The sequence below is a fragment of the Myotis nattereri genome, assembly GCF_964212035.1.
Source record: "Myotis nattereri genome assembly, chromosome: 16".
Taxonomy (NCBI): domain Eukaryota; kingdom Metazoa; phylum Chordata; class Mammalia; order Chiroptera; family Vespertilionidae; genus Myotis; species Myotis nattereri.
The window spans coordinates 50,200,485-50,217,135 of record NC_138091.1 but is presented as its reverse complement, the minus strand read 5'-3'; the positions used below and the strand labels follow the sequence as shown (position 1 = coordinate 50,217,135).

At 45.5% G+C, this 16,651-nt stretch overlaps 1 protein-coding gene across 1 annotated transcript; it reads right to left on the bottom strand.

Moving 5' to 3' along the window:
* Positions 1 to 418: 418 nt before the first annotated feature.
* KCNJ2 (potassium inwardly rectifying channel subfamily J member 2) lies at positions 419 to 10,881 on the bottom strand. The gene is made up of 2 exons (XM_081109878.1): positions 10,708 to 10,881; positions 419 to 5,588 (listed from the first exon to the last, which is right to left on the bottom strand). The coding sequence occupies exons 1-2, from the start codon at positions 10,764 to 10,766 to the stop codon at positions 4,244 to 4,246; spliced, it is 1,404 nt and encodes a 467-aa protein (XP_080966004.1). The 5' UTR covers positions 10,767 to 10,881; the 3' UTR covers positions 419 to 4,243.
* Positions 10,882 to 16,651: the final 5,770 nt, after the last annotated feature.

Below are 16,651 nucleotides of genomic sequence, written 5' to 3'. Positions count from 1 at the left end.
ATGTCTAACACGGCAATAAATAATGTCCTGATTTGCTCTTTGAGAATGAGATAACATATAAGGAAGAACCCCGCACAGAGCCTAGGCTCTAGGAAAAGGGACTATGATCACTCAACAAAAATATCAAAATCTAAACCTTATTATACTTTGTGGGTTTTTTGTTGTTTGCTTGTTTCTCCTCTGTCTTTTCTAGCCTCTCTCTACCGAGGTCATTCGGTCCAAAAACAAAATATGAGCTTGACTTCCTCTAAGTTGGATTAGACTAATCTGCCACCCCACGCACCTGCCTGTTCAGTCGATTTCTATGGCTCCATTCATGCAAAGCATCAGGGTTTCTGCCCCATTGTGTGCGAACTTGCGCTTTATGGCTCAATGATTCTACATTGGAGGAAGCCCAAAGATCTCGCACGGATTTGTGTTCAACATTTACGTTTTTATTTAGAAATAATAAAATAAGACATAATATATAAAAATATGTACAATCCATGGTTTGTGCAGTACAATAGGAAGACTTTAGGTACAAAAGGACGGCAAACGGGAAAATAGGAACTATCATGATTGTCTGAGGCCCGGCTTGTGCAACTCGCCGGAGGGCAGAGCTGAACCCAATGTCACTAGACAAGAGATTCTAGTTGGGAGTGAGGGGATGGGAATGCAACACTTGTTTCCCCACCTTAACGTTAGTACACAGAGTGAAAAAGAACCCACTCTACTAGTCAGGACACGTTTCTTGCCTTTACCAAGGGGCTTATCATACAATATGAACTGACATTTGTTATTTTCAAGGGTAACACAATTTGGGGCGGGGGAGGGAGGGTTGGGTACTGCTCATGAAATAAACATCAAGGTTTGGGACGGGAGTTTGTAGGGAAGAAAGGAAGCAAAGGGAGAAATAACGCCTTGGGAGAATTTTTTTTTTAAGGTGAAAACTTTCTCCAGGAATTTGGAAAGGACTACAGTGCTACAGTGTGACATCTTTGAAATGTCTGATTCAAGTATATGCTTAGAGGGGTAGAAAACTATGCCTTTCTCCATAATCAAAATAGATTCACTTTGTCTACATTTTATTTAAAAATAGGATAACTGAGAATCTATGCCTCCTTCCAAAAATATGATGCCCAGCCAGACAGGGGCAATGACTTCTTTAAAAGGGAGTAAGTCCTACATGAATTCAACGAGGGTTCGCTTACAATAAAGAAGGAACACGCGTCCAAGAATACACCCCGGACGTTCACGGGGTCTCTTCCACCTGCATTCTAGTGACATGTGTGCATGAATGAAGGAGACCCGAGCAGTAAGGACAAATGTTTTGAAGGTAAAATGCAGCAAAACAATGTGGTGCATTACCTGTGTCTTGGCTCTTGACCAAAAATAAAATAAAATAAAATAAAATAAAATACAATAAAATAAAATGCCACTTAAAGCTTGTAACTGTTAAAATACTAATAACTAGAAAAAAGCTTTCAAATGGGCAGCCCATGCTGAAATAAATAACCGAAGAACGTAGCAATACAAACCTTATAAGGCTGGTAGATACTTGCTAAAACCATGCTAACCGGTAGCATATAGGTACTAGCTCTCAGAAATTGCTGCACTGAAATCAGACTTTCTATGGCAATATTTTTCCCTTTACAGACTTCTATTTACATTTGGCTTTAAATATGAAAATATCTGATAAACTTTATAAAATGTACACTTTTAAAAACATAGCTTCTGCAAAATTTTCTTGAAAAAAACAAACAACAAACAAACCTGTGCACCAGAAATGTTATTTTTTTTTCTCTATTTCAGAAAGAAGTTGAAAGATGTCCCTCCCTCATTCCTGCCCCCTTGCCCACCCTCTTTGCAAATACCTAAGTCTTTCTTTAAGTGGCAGCTCTGTGTGTTGGGGAGGAACGTTCTCGGAGGTCAGCCCCACTCTCCACTGTATCTTCATTTAATGTACATATGACTGAATACTCTTTGGTTTGATTATTTTCCTTTGCAAAAATATCAAAATAGCAGCAGCAGAAGCCCTCGGTACCCTCTCTGTCCACGGCCAAACGGTTGCCTCTTTGGTTGATTCTCTTGTCCACGCAGTCCCAGTTCCTCCAACTCTCTAGTCAACTTCCCAAACCTGCCTTTCAATTTGGATTTCAAAATAGCATCCACTTCTCTCTCGGTTCCCATGAAAATCACACCACCGTTTTCCAACCCAAGGACTCTGAAGGCTGACAACAGCACGTCTGGTGACCTCACTGCAGGCACTGCGTTCAGATATGGCTGCTCAAAACCCACAGACCGTCACAAACACCAATTCACAAATACCGGATTCTAGAACAAGCTTCTTTTTAATGGCATACAGGGAGATAACACCATAAGAGAGTTGGTTTTGAGACTCCAATTAAAAAGAAAAGTCAGTAACCCCAGAATTCACAGACAGGGTACTTCAGACAAAAAATAAAAAGAGTTCCATGACTTAGCTGGAGTGAGGGGGGATTGTGGGTAGCAAGTCAGGCAGCCAGGCAGGAGAGGCTTCTGGGAAACCATGTGTCCTACAGTTCCACCGGGGACAAGAATCAGCTCACACGCAAGCATGAGTGTGGTTCTCAACCTGTGGGTCGCGACCCCTTTGGCGGTCGAATGACCCTTTCACAGGGGTCGCCTAAGACCATCCTGCATATCAGATATTTACATTACGGTTCATAACAGTAGCAACATGACAGTTATGAAGTAGCAATGAAAATAATTTTATGGTTGGGTCACAACATGAGGAACTGTATGTAAAGGGCCAGAAGGTTGAGAACCACTGCTTTAGACAATTATCTCCCTTGCTCGTGACCATGTTCTATTTTGTATGGCTCTTGGTGGCCCTAAAATACTGAGACATTTTCATCCCTACCCTCTACCGTTAATATAAAGCCATGTTCCTCTCCCTCTTGGATACTTGAGCTGATGTGCTGCATCCGCAGAGGCTCAGCCACACCTTGGCCTCACGGGACTCACTCCACACAGTCTGGTCAGGAGGGACCATGCAGGGGGCTGCTGGTGGGGCAAAGCCCATCTGGAACCATCCTGGGAGTCAGGGAGGGGAATTTAACCGCAAGGGTTTAATTTAATTGGCCTTCCATGTTGGGCGGCTCAGTTTTAAGAATGCCTACTACCTTCAACCAAGGTCTTATTTTATGGAATCAATCTTGGAATGTGCAAACAGGGGAAACCTGGAGCAACCTCAGAGCATGGCACCATCTCTCACCTTATGCATTAGCCTGGCCAGCACTACCTCACAGGAGAGAAAAGATGTTATTGTGTGTGTGTGTCCTATGTGAGAACTTCCCTTTCCCTTTCTTCTTCTTCCTTTAATACAAAACTCACATGAAAGAACAACATTTTAAAAGCACTCCCTAGACTCTATGTGTACGATGTCCTATTTTTCTAGAGGGCAGTTCAAGGTCTCGCTGAGGTTCAAAGTCATTGTCCGTTGATTTCAAGGCAGCTCTGGAGCTTCCCTTCCTTTTTAGTATAAGCTCCACTGTGCAAAAATGTGCATTATCTTTGGTATTCATTTTAGGTAGTCCGACTTAAAATTTGAGATAACCCATTAACATCATGAAGAAAAAAAATAAAATACCAACCCGGAGGCTACCATTTGGCTAGCGTTACATAATGCCCTTATGTAACCAGAGGAGAGAGAGAGGAAAAAAAAAAAATCAATTCTAGCAAACAAATTACTGGCCTCAAAAAATCAGGCTCTTGTTTTGGCACTTTGAAGCGCATATCATGAGCTTTCAACCAAGTTCAATACTGACTTTTAAATTACACTATAGAAAAACTACACTGCAACAAAAATACAATTTGTGTTCATGTAGTTAGCAGCTTTTCGAGATTAAGGCAGAGAGTCTTGCCTTTGTTATGCCATTAAAAACATTCTTGTTCCCTAAAGAGAAGCATTCTGGATAAGTCAAATACCCAACCAAGGCTTGCCTGCAAGTTCAAGTCTTATAAAAACACAACACAGAAACACCCCATAACTTATTCTACAACATGTCTCTGTGCCATCGGGTCATGGGGAGGCGTGTTGAGTGTGTTCCGTCCATCTCTGAGCTGAGAGTCTGCCTCTGGAACCATCAGGCTAGCCTCAGTCCCTGGTGGCCACTTGCCTTGACCCACCTCTTCGCCAGTACCGTCGTCTGAATCACTGTTTGGGGCCTTTGACCAACAGACTGTGTTTGAACATAACTATTCCGGAGAAGGAATCGGTCAGTCATATCTCTGATTCTCGCCGTAAGGGCCTGGGCTCTAGAGGTACGCTTGCCTGGTTGTGAAGGTCTAGGTCAGGGGGCGTGTCCGTACTCGTGCTTTCTGGAACACCATTGTCACTGTCATCTTCCTCTTTGCTCGTGAGGGCAACTTCATTTTCATAGCAAAATGAATTTGCATTGGAGAGGATATATTTCTTTTCTGCTAAGTCTCTGGCGCTGCAAAGGGGCGTGTTGGGTACTTCGTAAGTCTTGTGGAACCTTGAATAGTCCACTTTGTAGTAATGTTTTTCCTCAAAGAGGACAGGCTCATAGCGGTGGCCCCAGAGGATTTCGTTGGCCAGATACGAGCTCCGGCACTGGGTGGTCATGGCCGTGGCCTCCACCATGCCTTCCAGGATCACGACAATCTCAAAGTCTGCATTGTCAATGTCCTGCTTACTCAAGTCATAGAAAGGGCTGTCTTCATCAATTTCATGGACTATGGTGATCGGGGACACCAGGAATATACGGTCAATCCCACTGTCAAACCCAACGTTGATATCTATCTGATCCAGGGGGATGTACTCCCCTTCTGAAGTAATTCTGGATTTGAGGAGCTGGGCTCGAACATGAGCCTCCACCAGGTGGCTCTTCCGAAGATTGCCCACTCGCCACATCAGACACAGCTTCCCATCTCTCATGGCGATCACGGCATTGTGACTGAAGACAAGAGTCTCGTTTCTCTTCTTGGGTTTGGCCATCTTGGCCATGACTGCGCCAATGATAAAGGCATCGATGATGCAGCCCACGATGGACTGGAATACCACCATGAACACAGCGATTGGGCACTCGTCGGTGACGCACCGGAAACCATAGCCTATGGTGGTCTGGGTCTCAATGGAGAAGAGGAAGGCGGCCGTGAAACTCTTCACCTCCGACACACAAGCTTTGCTCTCCTTCGTTGCATCCAGATCCCCATGGAGCAGAGCTATCAACCAAAACACGCAGCCGAAAAACAGCCACGAGAGCACGAAGGCCAGGCAGAAGATAACCAGCATCCACCGCCAGCGGATGTCCACGCACGTGGTGAAGATGTCCGCGAGGTACCGTTGTCCCTTCTCCCCCACGTTGATGAACTGAACGTTACAGTGCCCGTCCTTCTTCACAAAGCGGCTCCTGCACTGCTGCCGGGTGTGGACCTTGCTCTTCCCGTTCCCAAAGCCATTTGCAACCGCCATGGTGGCCAGCTTCATGCCGTCTTCTTCCGAAGACACAATGCTGTAGCGGTTGGTCCGCACACTGCCCATCGCTTCTGCTGTGGACTCCAGTGCTTCTGCTTTGGAAAACAGTCTGAGTTTTTGCAAAAACCTTTGGAGAAACAGTTTTGAATGCTCAGTGAGGATACACACCAAAAATAAATAAATAAATAAATAAGGAGAGATGGGGGGTCTCCAGGAGCCTTGAGGTCCTACCAAGGTCTGTCTACTGACATGCAGAGTTACCTTAGTAACTCAGCTGACATCCAGAGAGCAGGTCCTGCCAAAGACAGAGAGATCATCCATTACAAGAGAAGTCATTATTAAGGGCTCTAGGCCCCGAGGCAACATTTCCAGCAAGACACAGAGTCAGATAGATATAGATAAATATACCCTACATTGAATTATTGGAATTTTAATCCCTTGTGCCCTAAAAGATGGCTTTAATTTTCTTTAAAAGCATAAAAATCAGTCTTTCCACCAAAATTTCAGGTCCTTTTCCTCCTATTGTTTGCAAGCAGTCTAAAATGTTCTATCTTATGGGTCTCCTACTCCCCTCTCATTCTCTTCTTTGGCTTTCTCTACTTGCAAGTTATCAAGCAGAAGGAGGACTGCCTAATGCCAAGGTGTATCATGCAGCTTTTAGAACTTGGACACATCTAGAGAACATTCCATAGGCATGCAGAATGTTAATATTAACTGAGTTGCAGGTGCATTAGGGGAGGCTATGACAAGGCTGAAATCAGAAGGCACAGGTTATTTTGTTTAAATGCAACTCAGCAGGCCGCCCTTAAAAATCATCTGAAATGGATCCCAGTTTCTGGAGACTGTGTGGGCCGGCTCCATCAGTCCACACACTTCCAGCTGCCACTATGCAGAAATGCCCCATAACATCTCCGTTCATGCAAGCGATTCTCACTTGAAGACGCAAGTTTGCTCTGGGGGCTAGAGAGCTGGTTCTGTTGCCTAGCAATCGGTCCTGAAATTCTCCGGAGATGGGACTGCCGTGTGTAATGACTGGCTCGGAAGTAAGCACCTTTGAGCCAAAGGACCAGGTCTTTAGAGGATTGAGATAAGGCAGGAACTCATTTCATGTGAGTCCAATTCTGTGTTTTCCCAAACAGAGGCACGGTTGTAGGAACAGATCATAAATGTCAGCTTACTTTCACTTCCACGCGCTGATGTTTGCTATATGTTCCTATGGAGAAGGCACCCACCTTTCCCTAATGTAAACAAACAGTAGTTCTCAGCTCTCTCCTCTTGCCTTGTCCTGTCCTAGGGAAAAACTACCTACTGACGACAACTTTCCTTCTTGGCTCCAAAGACACTGTTTTTCCCTTGACGACTTGACAAAGGCCTGAGCAAAAGTCGAGGGTGTTTTCTTTATCGAATATAAATGAATGCAACGTCGAACTAAACAAATCAACACGAGCCTGCTCTATCTCCTGGATTAAAGGGGGACAGGGAACCACAGATTAAAAAGATCAGGCATCCGTTGAAGCCCTCACCATGGGGACTCCACAGTGTCTTTCTCCCTCCAAACCATGTGAAGGTGAAGCAGTTAACAAAACCAGTCGCAGCCAAGCCAGCTGCACACGAGAAAAGCACATCGCTTGTCTTGCTCCTGCGCACCCCCTTGCAGAGAGGCGAGGTGCATTGTCTTTGAAAACTGCCTTGCTACTGTCTTCTCCCCGCTCCCTCTTCATCCAAGTTATTATGCAAGAATGTGCCCCAACACATTTTTCCTGAGATTAGTCATCTGTGAAAATTGCAATGTGTGTTACATTTTGGCAGCTTTTGACACCTAAATGATGCCCGATTTAAAAGTGTCTTTGAATCACTTTATAAAAAGAAGTTACTGTGCCTTCCCAGTCTTCCACCTGCTTCAGTGTTTTGTCTGCTTCCCTGTAAGGTTTGTACTCGGACAAAAGAAACCAGACTCCTGCTCCTCAGGGTTCTAGATCCTGAACATGGGAAGAACTTTTTTTTTTTTTTTAACAGTGGCCTCAGCTGATTTGGCTCAGGTGTAATTGCCAAACATTTCTGCACAAAACCAGATAGAGGTGATATGACACCAAATACAGGTGTCCTCCCCGCCCCCCCCCCCCAAAAAAAAAAGAGTAAGGAAGAGGACTCATTTAACTAGTACATGTATCCTTGAGTTCTGATTGACTTCGGAATCCTATAAACTGACACCAAGAAATCCCCTTTTCCTGATTCAGAATAGCCCTTCCATCGGAGGGAGTGCCTCACATTTCTTCTGACTTACTTCTGCACTTTTCCAGATGAAAGCATAACAACCACAGGAAATCTAAAGACTGAATTACAACTTTCCAAAACTCGACCCCAGGACATTGGTCTGAATTCCACAAAACACACACTACCAGCTTCCTCTGAACAGCTTTCTGCATTTAGGCCTTAGAAAAGAGCCTGGATAGAGGGACTATTATTGTCCTGTTTCCATTGCTAATGACAGAATGTGTTCCACATGCAGCGCATCATTTACAAATTTGACCATTCTGCCATGAAAATATATTTTTTTTTGGGGGGGGGGGGCCAAAATGGAGACTTTTGTCACTTTGAATAGATATGCTCCAAAACAGATGTATGTATATATATATATATATGTGTGTGTGCACATACGGAAGATACATTTAGACTTGGTGGAGCTGATTCCATAGCAAAAATCTAGAACCTGCCAGAATCTGGTAGGTCCACTGTTTTAATAGCCCACTGTGAGGAATGACTTTCCTACCAACCTGCCCACACACCCGGTGGTGGCTTTGGGCAAGCAGACAACTTCCTTGCTCCTCTCTCACTGAAAATCACTAATTCATGAGCATCTGGGAAAACTTCCATTAGGAACAGGGCTTCCGTGCAGTAGTTTAGGGATAGATTCAAATTAATTTTGTGAGAAAGGATCGATGAAGAGCAGCTGAGAACACTCTGTGACTCCTTGGTGGGAACAAGGCAGGAGAATCGATATCTGATTGGATGAACCACGTGTGCATTCCCCCTCCAGCCTAAATATTTAAGGGCCTGATGGCAATCTGAAAGACACACATCATCTTTTCACCCAGGCGATCCCCAACGAGGTAGAAAATGTTTCTGGGAAATTGAGAGGCTACATGTGGTGCTGTTCATGGTAAGACTATTTATAGGCTGAGCCAAAATTAAGCATAAGCAATGGAAAAAAAGAGTTCAGCGCTTCAATCTTAGGTAGATGTTAAGGGAGGGAGAGCTATGGATTAAAGAAAAGGAAAAGATCAAGGAGATAACATAAGGAGTGACCCCAAATCATGGTTATCATATAGAAAATATTTCCGACATGGACCATAAAAACCAGAAAAATGCAATGGTGAACAATAAACAAGAATACATGTGTCCCATCCAGTGGCCATGGTGTAGTGAGTAAGAAAGTTTCTGAGGATGGGAACTGAGGGTCGTAAAGGAGGGTGAGCTGGGCTTAGAGAGAGGCCTGCTAATGAGTGTTCAGAGTAGCTATTCCCCAGCTGACGCCATATAGACCAGCCTGACTGTGCTCTGGGCACATGTTGCTATGTGAGCACAAGTGCTAGCAAGGCAACCTCTGTGAAGCTCAGTAAACAGAGGGAGGAGCAGGGAGAGGGGGAGAGAGGGGGACACCCTCTTATCTATGTGACCACTACAACACTGACATTCAACAATGCATGGAGCATCCCTCAGCCTGTGCCAATGCTGAAGAATATACGGATCTGATACTCAAAAAAACACACGAAAGGAAAACTGAACACAGGCCATCTGTTCAGGTAAAGATGTGGTCAATCTTTCATGCTACTGGAAAGTCATACAAGGTCTCCACAGCTAACGGGAGATTCGACAACTGGAGAGTCTCAAGGAAGTAGAAATATTGCGGGTTGTTTTTGGCTTTTGATTTTTAATGCCAAATTCACAAGAGTTTAGAACAAATATTCCTCGGGACACCAATAACACCAAAGAAAGTGCCGTAAACATGGGGGGGAGGGGGAGGAGGGGAGGAGCTGAAGGCAAAGTGAAATGACCTTGACCCCAACTCTCACCCCTCCCACAGCCCTTGATGTCACACCTCTTACCCCTGACCTTGGAGATTTTTCCAGATAATGGCAAATACAAATAAAACACTCCGGGGACGGGGGTGGAAGTGAGCAGGAAAAAGCTAACAAGTGCACGGTAATGTAATGGGCAGCAGACATACAACAGCGGCGAGAGGAAATCTCACTGCCTCTAGATTATGAATGTGAAAATAAAAGTAGTAAAAGGCAATGTGCACTCTTTGCATACCCGAAGCATGTGTTCAAATCCTGCCGTATTTCCTAACAGGTAAAGGTGAAGTCTGAGCCTATGAGAAGCCCCAGTTTCACAGTCCTATCCTGCTTACCATCCTACTGCTCTGCTTACTGAGGCACAAGCATTACACTGCCCATCTCCCATCTCTACTTTTCCCCCAGTTGTCATGATCGGTCTATGTTATGATGCAATTTCTTTGCAGAAAAAGTCGTCTCCCCCACTGGCCTCCCTAGAAACCATGCTGTCTTCCACGTAGGTATTAGCATTATTATTATTATTATTATGAAGAATTACAAGTTGCTTAGGGGAAAGTGACACAATCCTGTGAGCGTGTTGCGGTCTTTGGGCTCCATTCCAACTCCGGCTGCCTCTCTCTTCCCAGCAAAGCAACTTTGAGACGCTTGCTCCGTTTGGAACTGGACTCTATACTTCAAGCAATGACCAAGAAATCACATAAAAAGGCCAAGGATCGAGACTACTGCGGAGTCCCCGGATCTGCCTAGGTTTGAGACCATTACCCCAGTTGCCCTATCCCCTCGCCCCTCTTTTTCCCTTCCAGCGACAATCCAAGGCAAGCTCCCTCGCCCCTGTCTCCAAACTCAGTATCTCGCTACAGCTGGTGCATTGGAAGTTATGAGCACAAACAGATGCTGCAGGGAAATGTTTCGATTGCTCAACTGTTCCAAGCATGTCTCAGTATTTTTAGCTCTGGGATGTGCTGGTGCGCACACGAACTCTATAGGCATGCTCCGGGACTTGGAGGGAGCGTGGGTGCGCGCTCCTGCAGCCTGACAGCTGGGCACCTCTGGAGCAGCGGGGCAGGGAAAGAGTCGGGAACCAAAGGCAGCCCCAGCCCGAGTCCGCGCTCCCCAGGGCACGCATGCAGCGAGACGGAAGCGGGGACGAAAACACACAGCAGCCCTTACCTGTTGCTGGCGCAGGAGCATGGGGACATGGAGTGGAAGTAGGGGGGGCCCAGAGGCATGTAAGATCCAGTGGTTTGTAAGGGCGAAGGCGCCAAAGCGAAGCCGAATTCCCAAGACCCAGCTTGCCGGCGGCGCGGGGGCAGGCGGCGCGCTGGCCAGGGCTCCAGTGCGCTCTGCAATATCCTGGGCTCTTTTGAGGCGGCCCACGAGACACCGGCGGCCTGGCCCCGCCCCCGGCCGCTGCTGGCCAATCGCAGCGCGTCTGGCCGCGCGTCCAGCCCCGAGACCCGCCGCGGGGAGGGGAGGAGAGGATGCTACACCCGCCGCCCCGGGCTCTGCCAGCGGGGAGAACCTGCCGGGCTCCCACCGCCTCCAGCCTCCGAGCCCGGCTGGAGGAACTTGCGCCCCAGCCTGGACAGCAGCAGGTGGGCAGCTCCGCTTCCGGGCTTTGGCCGCTGCCTAATTGCAGCCTGGCCTTGGGCAGTTTCCTGCCCTTCTCGGAGCCCCCCACTCCCCCTTTTCTATCCGCGGCGGAGGCTGGGCTGTGCTGGCTCCTCCAGGGGCCAGCGAGGCGGTGGTGCCAGGGCGAAATGTTTGCAGCCGCCGGGGGGGAGGGGTTGCATTTCATCCCGAGCCTGTCCTCCGCGCTCCCCACCCTTCCATGCCCCCCGAATCCGCAGCAGAACCTGCGCGCTGGGCGGAGGAGCCAAGCATTAAATGGGGACAGGGGCCGGGATCCCCGCAGATCCCGCAGGATTTAGACGCGCGCAAGTGTTGCAACTGCATCGCCGCCGGGCTCCTGCTATCCCACTGCTCGCCAGTTACTTACAAAGCGCCTCGACTTCTCCGCAGGGTGCACGACGCGTTCCCTCTCGCGTTGTCCTCCCTCGATCTCGTTCTCCACCGCCGCCTGACACGCTCTGCTGATCTAAAATCAGAGCAATTAGACAGTAATGAATTCTCTGGAACAGCAACTCCTACAGACACTCGAGCTCTGCCCTCGCACCAGCGCCTCCCAGCCCTCATTCCCAGCAACCAGGCAAGAGCGTGTGGACCCTGTAAAAAACCCATGCCAGGTTCAATGTTCACTGGATCTGCACCCTGGAACTTCGCAGATTAATCCGTGTGTGTGTGTGTGTGTGTGTGCGCGCGCGCGCCAAATAGTAGGTGCATAGTATATTTAGTGGTCTTTTCTCAACACCGAGTTTGAAACCCCTCCGTGTGTTTCATGTTAATTTCCTCAAGCGATGAAATTAACCTTTTGTGCAGCAGTTTATTTACTCCTCTAAAAGGCCTCTTAGAGTCGCCAAACTACTCCGACAATCGAGTTCTTAGTCTGGGCGGCACAGCCCGGGTGGATGTGAGCTGGGGGGAGAGGTGAAACTCCCAATTCAAGAAAAGGGTTGGTGCCCTTGCTACCCTCCCAGCCTATATCCTCACATGGCCTCTAGGAGGCGCTGGTGAGATATGCTTAGGTTTTGCAGCCATGTACTGGATCCTGTGCGAGCAAGTATGCCTCTTTTTCTAGCACTGAGCAAAAACACTGAAATTAAAAGGGTGTGGAGTTGGTTGTGTGTGCACGCAGTGTGACTGCTCTGATAGCCGAACACATTCCTGTTCCATTCCATTTGTTGAGATTACGCAGTACTCCAAGCTCCGTTACCAGCTGTCTTGCCCTTTAAAGTTCTGTAGGTGGGAATGATGGCTCACAAGGGAAGTCTACCTTATGTTTATTTATGAAGTCGTGTATTATTTATTTTTTAGAGATATATTTTTATTGATGTCATAGAGGAAAGGAGAGGGAGAGAGATAGAAATATCAATGATGAGAGAGAATCATTGATCAGCTGCCTCCTGCACACCCCCTACTGGGGGTCAAGCCCCACAACCCAGGCACCTGCTCTTGACTGGAATGAACCCAGGACCCTTCAGTCCGCAGGCTGACGCTCTATCCACTGAGCCAAACCAGCTAGGGCAGATGTGGATTATATTAAAAATCAGCTTTCCAATTTGAATGAAAAATGTTACCTTATTTAGCTACATAAGAAAACATGAGAGATTAAATTTTGTAACTGAAACATTGTGAATGCATGATAGCATCGATCCTATTTCTTCATTTTATAAAGGAAAACTATAAATGTGCATTTTCATCAATAAGTGCCTTTTCCCTATGTCCCTATTAGGAAAATTCTAGTGCTCCAATGCAATCAGCATTTGGATAAATATACTTTTTGGAGTGATGTGTGATACAGATTTCTCTAGTCAGAGTACAGCTTTTTTGGCAGAATCAGTCTTTATTTAGCAAAAATCCCAATTAGTTTTGAACACCACTGCAGTTGGGTGCTGGGGTCCATCTGTGGATTAAATTTTTCCAAGGAAATGCGAATTATGCTCTTACTGAATCCCTCTATGGTAACCACCTAGGATATGAGGGCCAAATATTAGTCACAATCCTGATCTGCTGTCAGATGATGAATGGGGTGACGCAGAAGAAGGGTTGTGTTCCACTGGGGACACAGATCTTTCCTTTGTACTTAGATAGAGCTCTCCAGCCACTGGGTATAGCTTCAGCCTTCCATGATCCATATATGCAGCCCAATTTCACGATGGAAAGAGGTGAAGAACTCCTGTCATTGGCAACTACTGGGTATTATGAACCACTTCCTCATCTTCACAGCAATAATTCATAGTAACAATACATACATGTCAGGTTGACTTGAAACATAGATGGGTTGAGTTTGCAATCTGCTGCTATGTGGACAAGCCATCTACCATGGTATTCTTATCTATGAGAAAACAGCTTTGGCAATTTCACGGCATTGGTAACTTTTCATCTTCATGTTAGTGTCAGTCAATGTATTGGCTGAGTGGCTACTTTATGCTTTAGCTATGTTCTAGGTTATGATATGGGAGCCCCCAAGAGCCCCAGGAGGAGCAGTTGCTTCCCTCTAATAATTTACATTCTCCACGTGAGCAGATGAGCAAGGCACACATGGAATCAAATGACAATATAAGGCAGCCTGTGATTAAGTGCTACAATGGATCATGCGAAACAAAAATTCCGGAAAGTGTCTGAGGAGTGGAGTGAATGGAGTAGAATTTATGGAGACGTCTCAGAATGGAAGACGTGATGTGTACGACATAGCACCATGTGCAGTTGTGTTAAGGATGCTGAGAACATACTAGAAGGCAGTCCTGTCTGTGTCCTAAAAATACCTGTGTGCCTCCAGACCTGTCTATATACGTGCATGTAATCACGTGTATAAATTCTAAGCTGCTTCTAAGAATGTCATGCATGCCACTGCCTACACAGACACTGTGTCCCCTAGAGCAGTGGGATGTATTCCACAGGCCTTATGTGCGATTTGTCACTGGGACACGCAGTGATTATGCCTTATTTAGCTGGCATACCTGGGAATGTAACATGTCACGTGATGGTTTTCCTAAGCTGAAATTTGTTTGGGTGGGAATTATTTTCTCTGATGTATGCATCCTCAGTTTCTCAACGGATTGCCCCTGGAGCGCTGTGTCTACATTCCTAGTAGAGCTTATTTTGTTCCTCTCATGCTATCATAAGCATTTCCCCCTATATTTGTGTCTACCCATCAATAGCGACTTCTTCAAAATCCACTGCCGTGTCTTATTTTTTCTTTATGTCCTCATCGCCTTGCATATGGCCACATTAAAAAAAAAAAATCAGTCTCATTAGATGTCAGTTGAATGAATAAATGAATATCATTCAGAATTGAAGGTCAGATAAAGTGCTTCACAGATAAGGAAAAGCTAAAGGAGTTCATCACCACCAAACCAGTATTATATGAAATGCTGAAAGGTATCCTTTAAGAAGAGTAAGAGGAAGAAAAAGGTAAAGATGCAAATTATGAACAACAAATATGCATCTATCAACAAGTGAATCTAAGAATCAAGTGAATAAATAATCTGATGAACAGAATGAACTGTTGATTATAATAGAATCAGGGACATAGAAAGGGAATGGACTGACTATTCTTGGGGGGGAAAGGGGTGTGGGAGATGCAGGAAGAGACTGGACAAAAATCGTGCACCTATGGATGAGGACAGTGGGTGGGGAGTGAGGGCGGAGGGTGGGGTGGGAACTGGGAGGAGGGGAGTTATGGGGGAAAAAAAAGAGGAACAAATGTAATAATCTGAACAATAAAGATTTAATTAAAAGAAAAAAAAAAAAAAAAAAGAAAATACCAATATTTGTGAGTATAATAGGACTTTGGAATACCGAGTCAGATTCATTTGAATAAACAAGCTATTTCATTTTGCCTGTGGTGGGTGGGCCTGTCCGGGTGCAGTAAGAGCAGTGTCTCCTACATTAAATAACCCCAGGCGAAGCGTGGTTAAGCCTCTGCTTGTTTTTCCTTCTCCATCAGTGACAGCCTTCACTTCTCATTTTTGCTTCCGCCAATTTGCCTCATATCTTTCAGACTGTCACCAAAACTGTCTAATTTGCTGATTCTCATCTGCACTGGGCCGAGAAATTATGTAAGCAAGCTTGTTGAAAATGTACATAAAGTAAAAGCAAATGGGCTCGAAGGGGCTCAAAGTGGATGCATGTCTTTGAAATAGAATGAGGAGATGCTAAATTTGCAATAACCTTGTTTTGTTTGGTTCTTTTTAGGGTAAAAAGCTTCAGGATACTGATTTACCACATCTATTTCAGTGTCTCAGACACTTACATGCTTTAGTTCATGTATTTGCTATGTGAAAAAGACCTCTGGGTAAGTGAGGTACACGTGTCTTTAAATATGCCTAGGTTTATATGTACACGTACAACAAAACCACACCCTCTTTTATGGAGGAATCACTGAGTGCTTACTGTGCCCATGAATGGGGTCTTTATTTCCCATCAAATATTGGTTAAGCCAACAAAAGTAAGTAGGATTGCTCCTTAAGAAGCTCACACTTCCCGAGAAGCCAAGTTATTATTTAGTAAATTACATTTTCATGCAGCTGGAAGACTTGTCTCCCGTGGGCAAGACAGTTCCACTCTGAGCACACCACGTAAAGAACAGGTGAGTGTCTGGGGCATCTAGGGCCATGCTACAGCTCTACCTGGAAGGATAGGCTGGCCGTAGACAGAGAGAGGAAAGTAAATGAGTTGTCCCGTTAATGGTCAGTATCTGAATAAATTCATTAATAAAAGGGTATTTCAATTGAGCATTAAGTTTAAGCCAGATTTGAGACCCCTAAAACAAGCATGAGGAGTTGATGCTTTATTCTTTAGGCAGAGAGAGATCTCCAGGTGAGGTGTGGGAGGAGCATTTGTCTGATTCTCTCTTCCTTGTTGCCTCTGGCTGCAGCCCTAACATGTTATCATTTCTTCTGTTTTTTTTTTTTTTTTTACGTGTGTGTGTGTGTGTGTGTGTGTGTGTGTGTGTGTGATCTTCAAATGGTTTCCCAAATCCCAGTTTTCATTTTTAAGGAAATGGAGACATAAAAAATATGTTCCAAGAAAGCTCCTCTGTGAATGGAAGCTGTAGATAGGAATTCTAAGCCTGCCGGGCACAAGTCCTGTGCGTCTTCCCCTACTTCTGCAGGAGGCTAGAGGTTTGCATAGCATGGCTGCCAGACAACTCTAGAAAGCATGGCGTAGGGCCTGAATTTTTCACAGCACCTGCTAATTCCCCCAAATAATCTCTACCCTGACTATACCATATACAGCTGGGCCTTTGGCTTTTCCTACAGGACCTAATCCCAAACGTGTGGCTCCCTGTTCATGCTTCTCTGTGGGAGAGTTCCTTACGTTTTAGAAATAAATTTGATTGGGATCTGTGGATTGGATTGAATCTTTTCCTCCTTCCTTGACTACTTTGTGTGGTGCAAGCATATATCCTTCACTGATATTTAATTCCAGGCTCTTGATAAATTTGTTTTAATACTCAAAGCTCTTGTGTATATGTTACAAAGAAATAAAA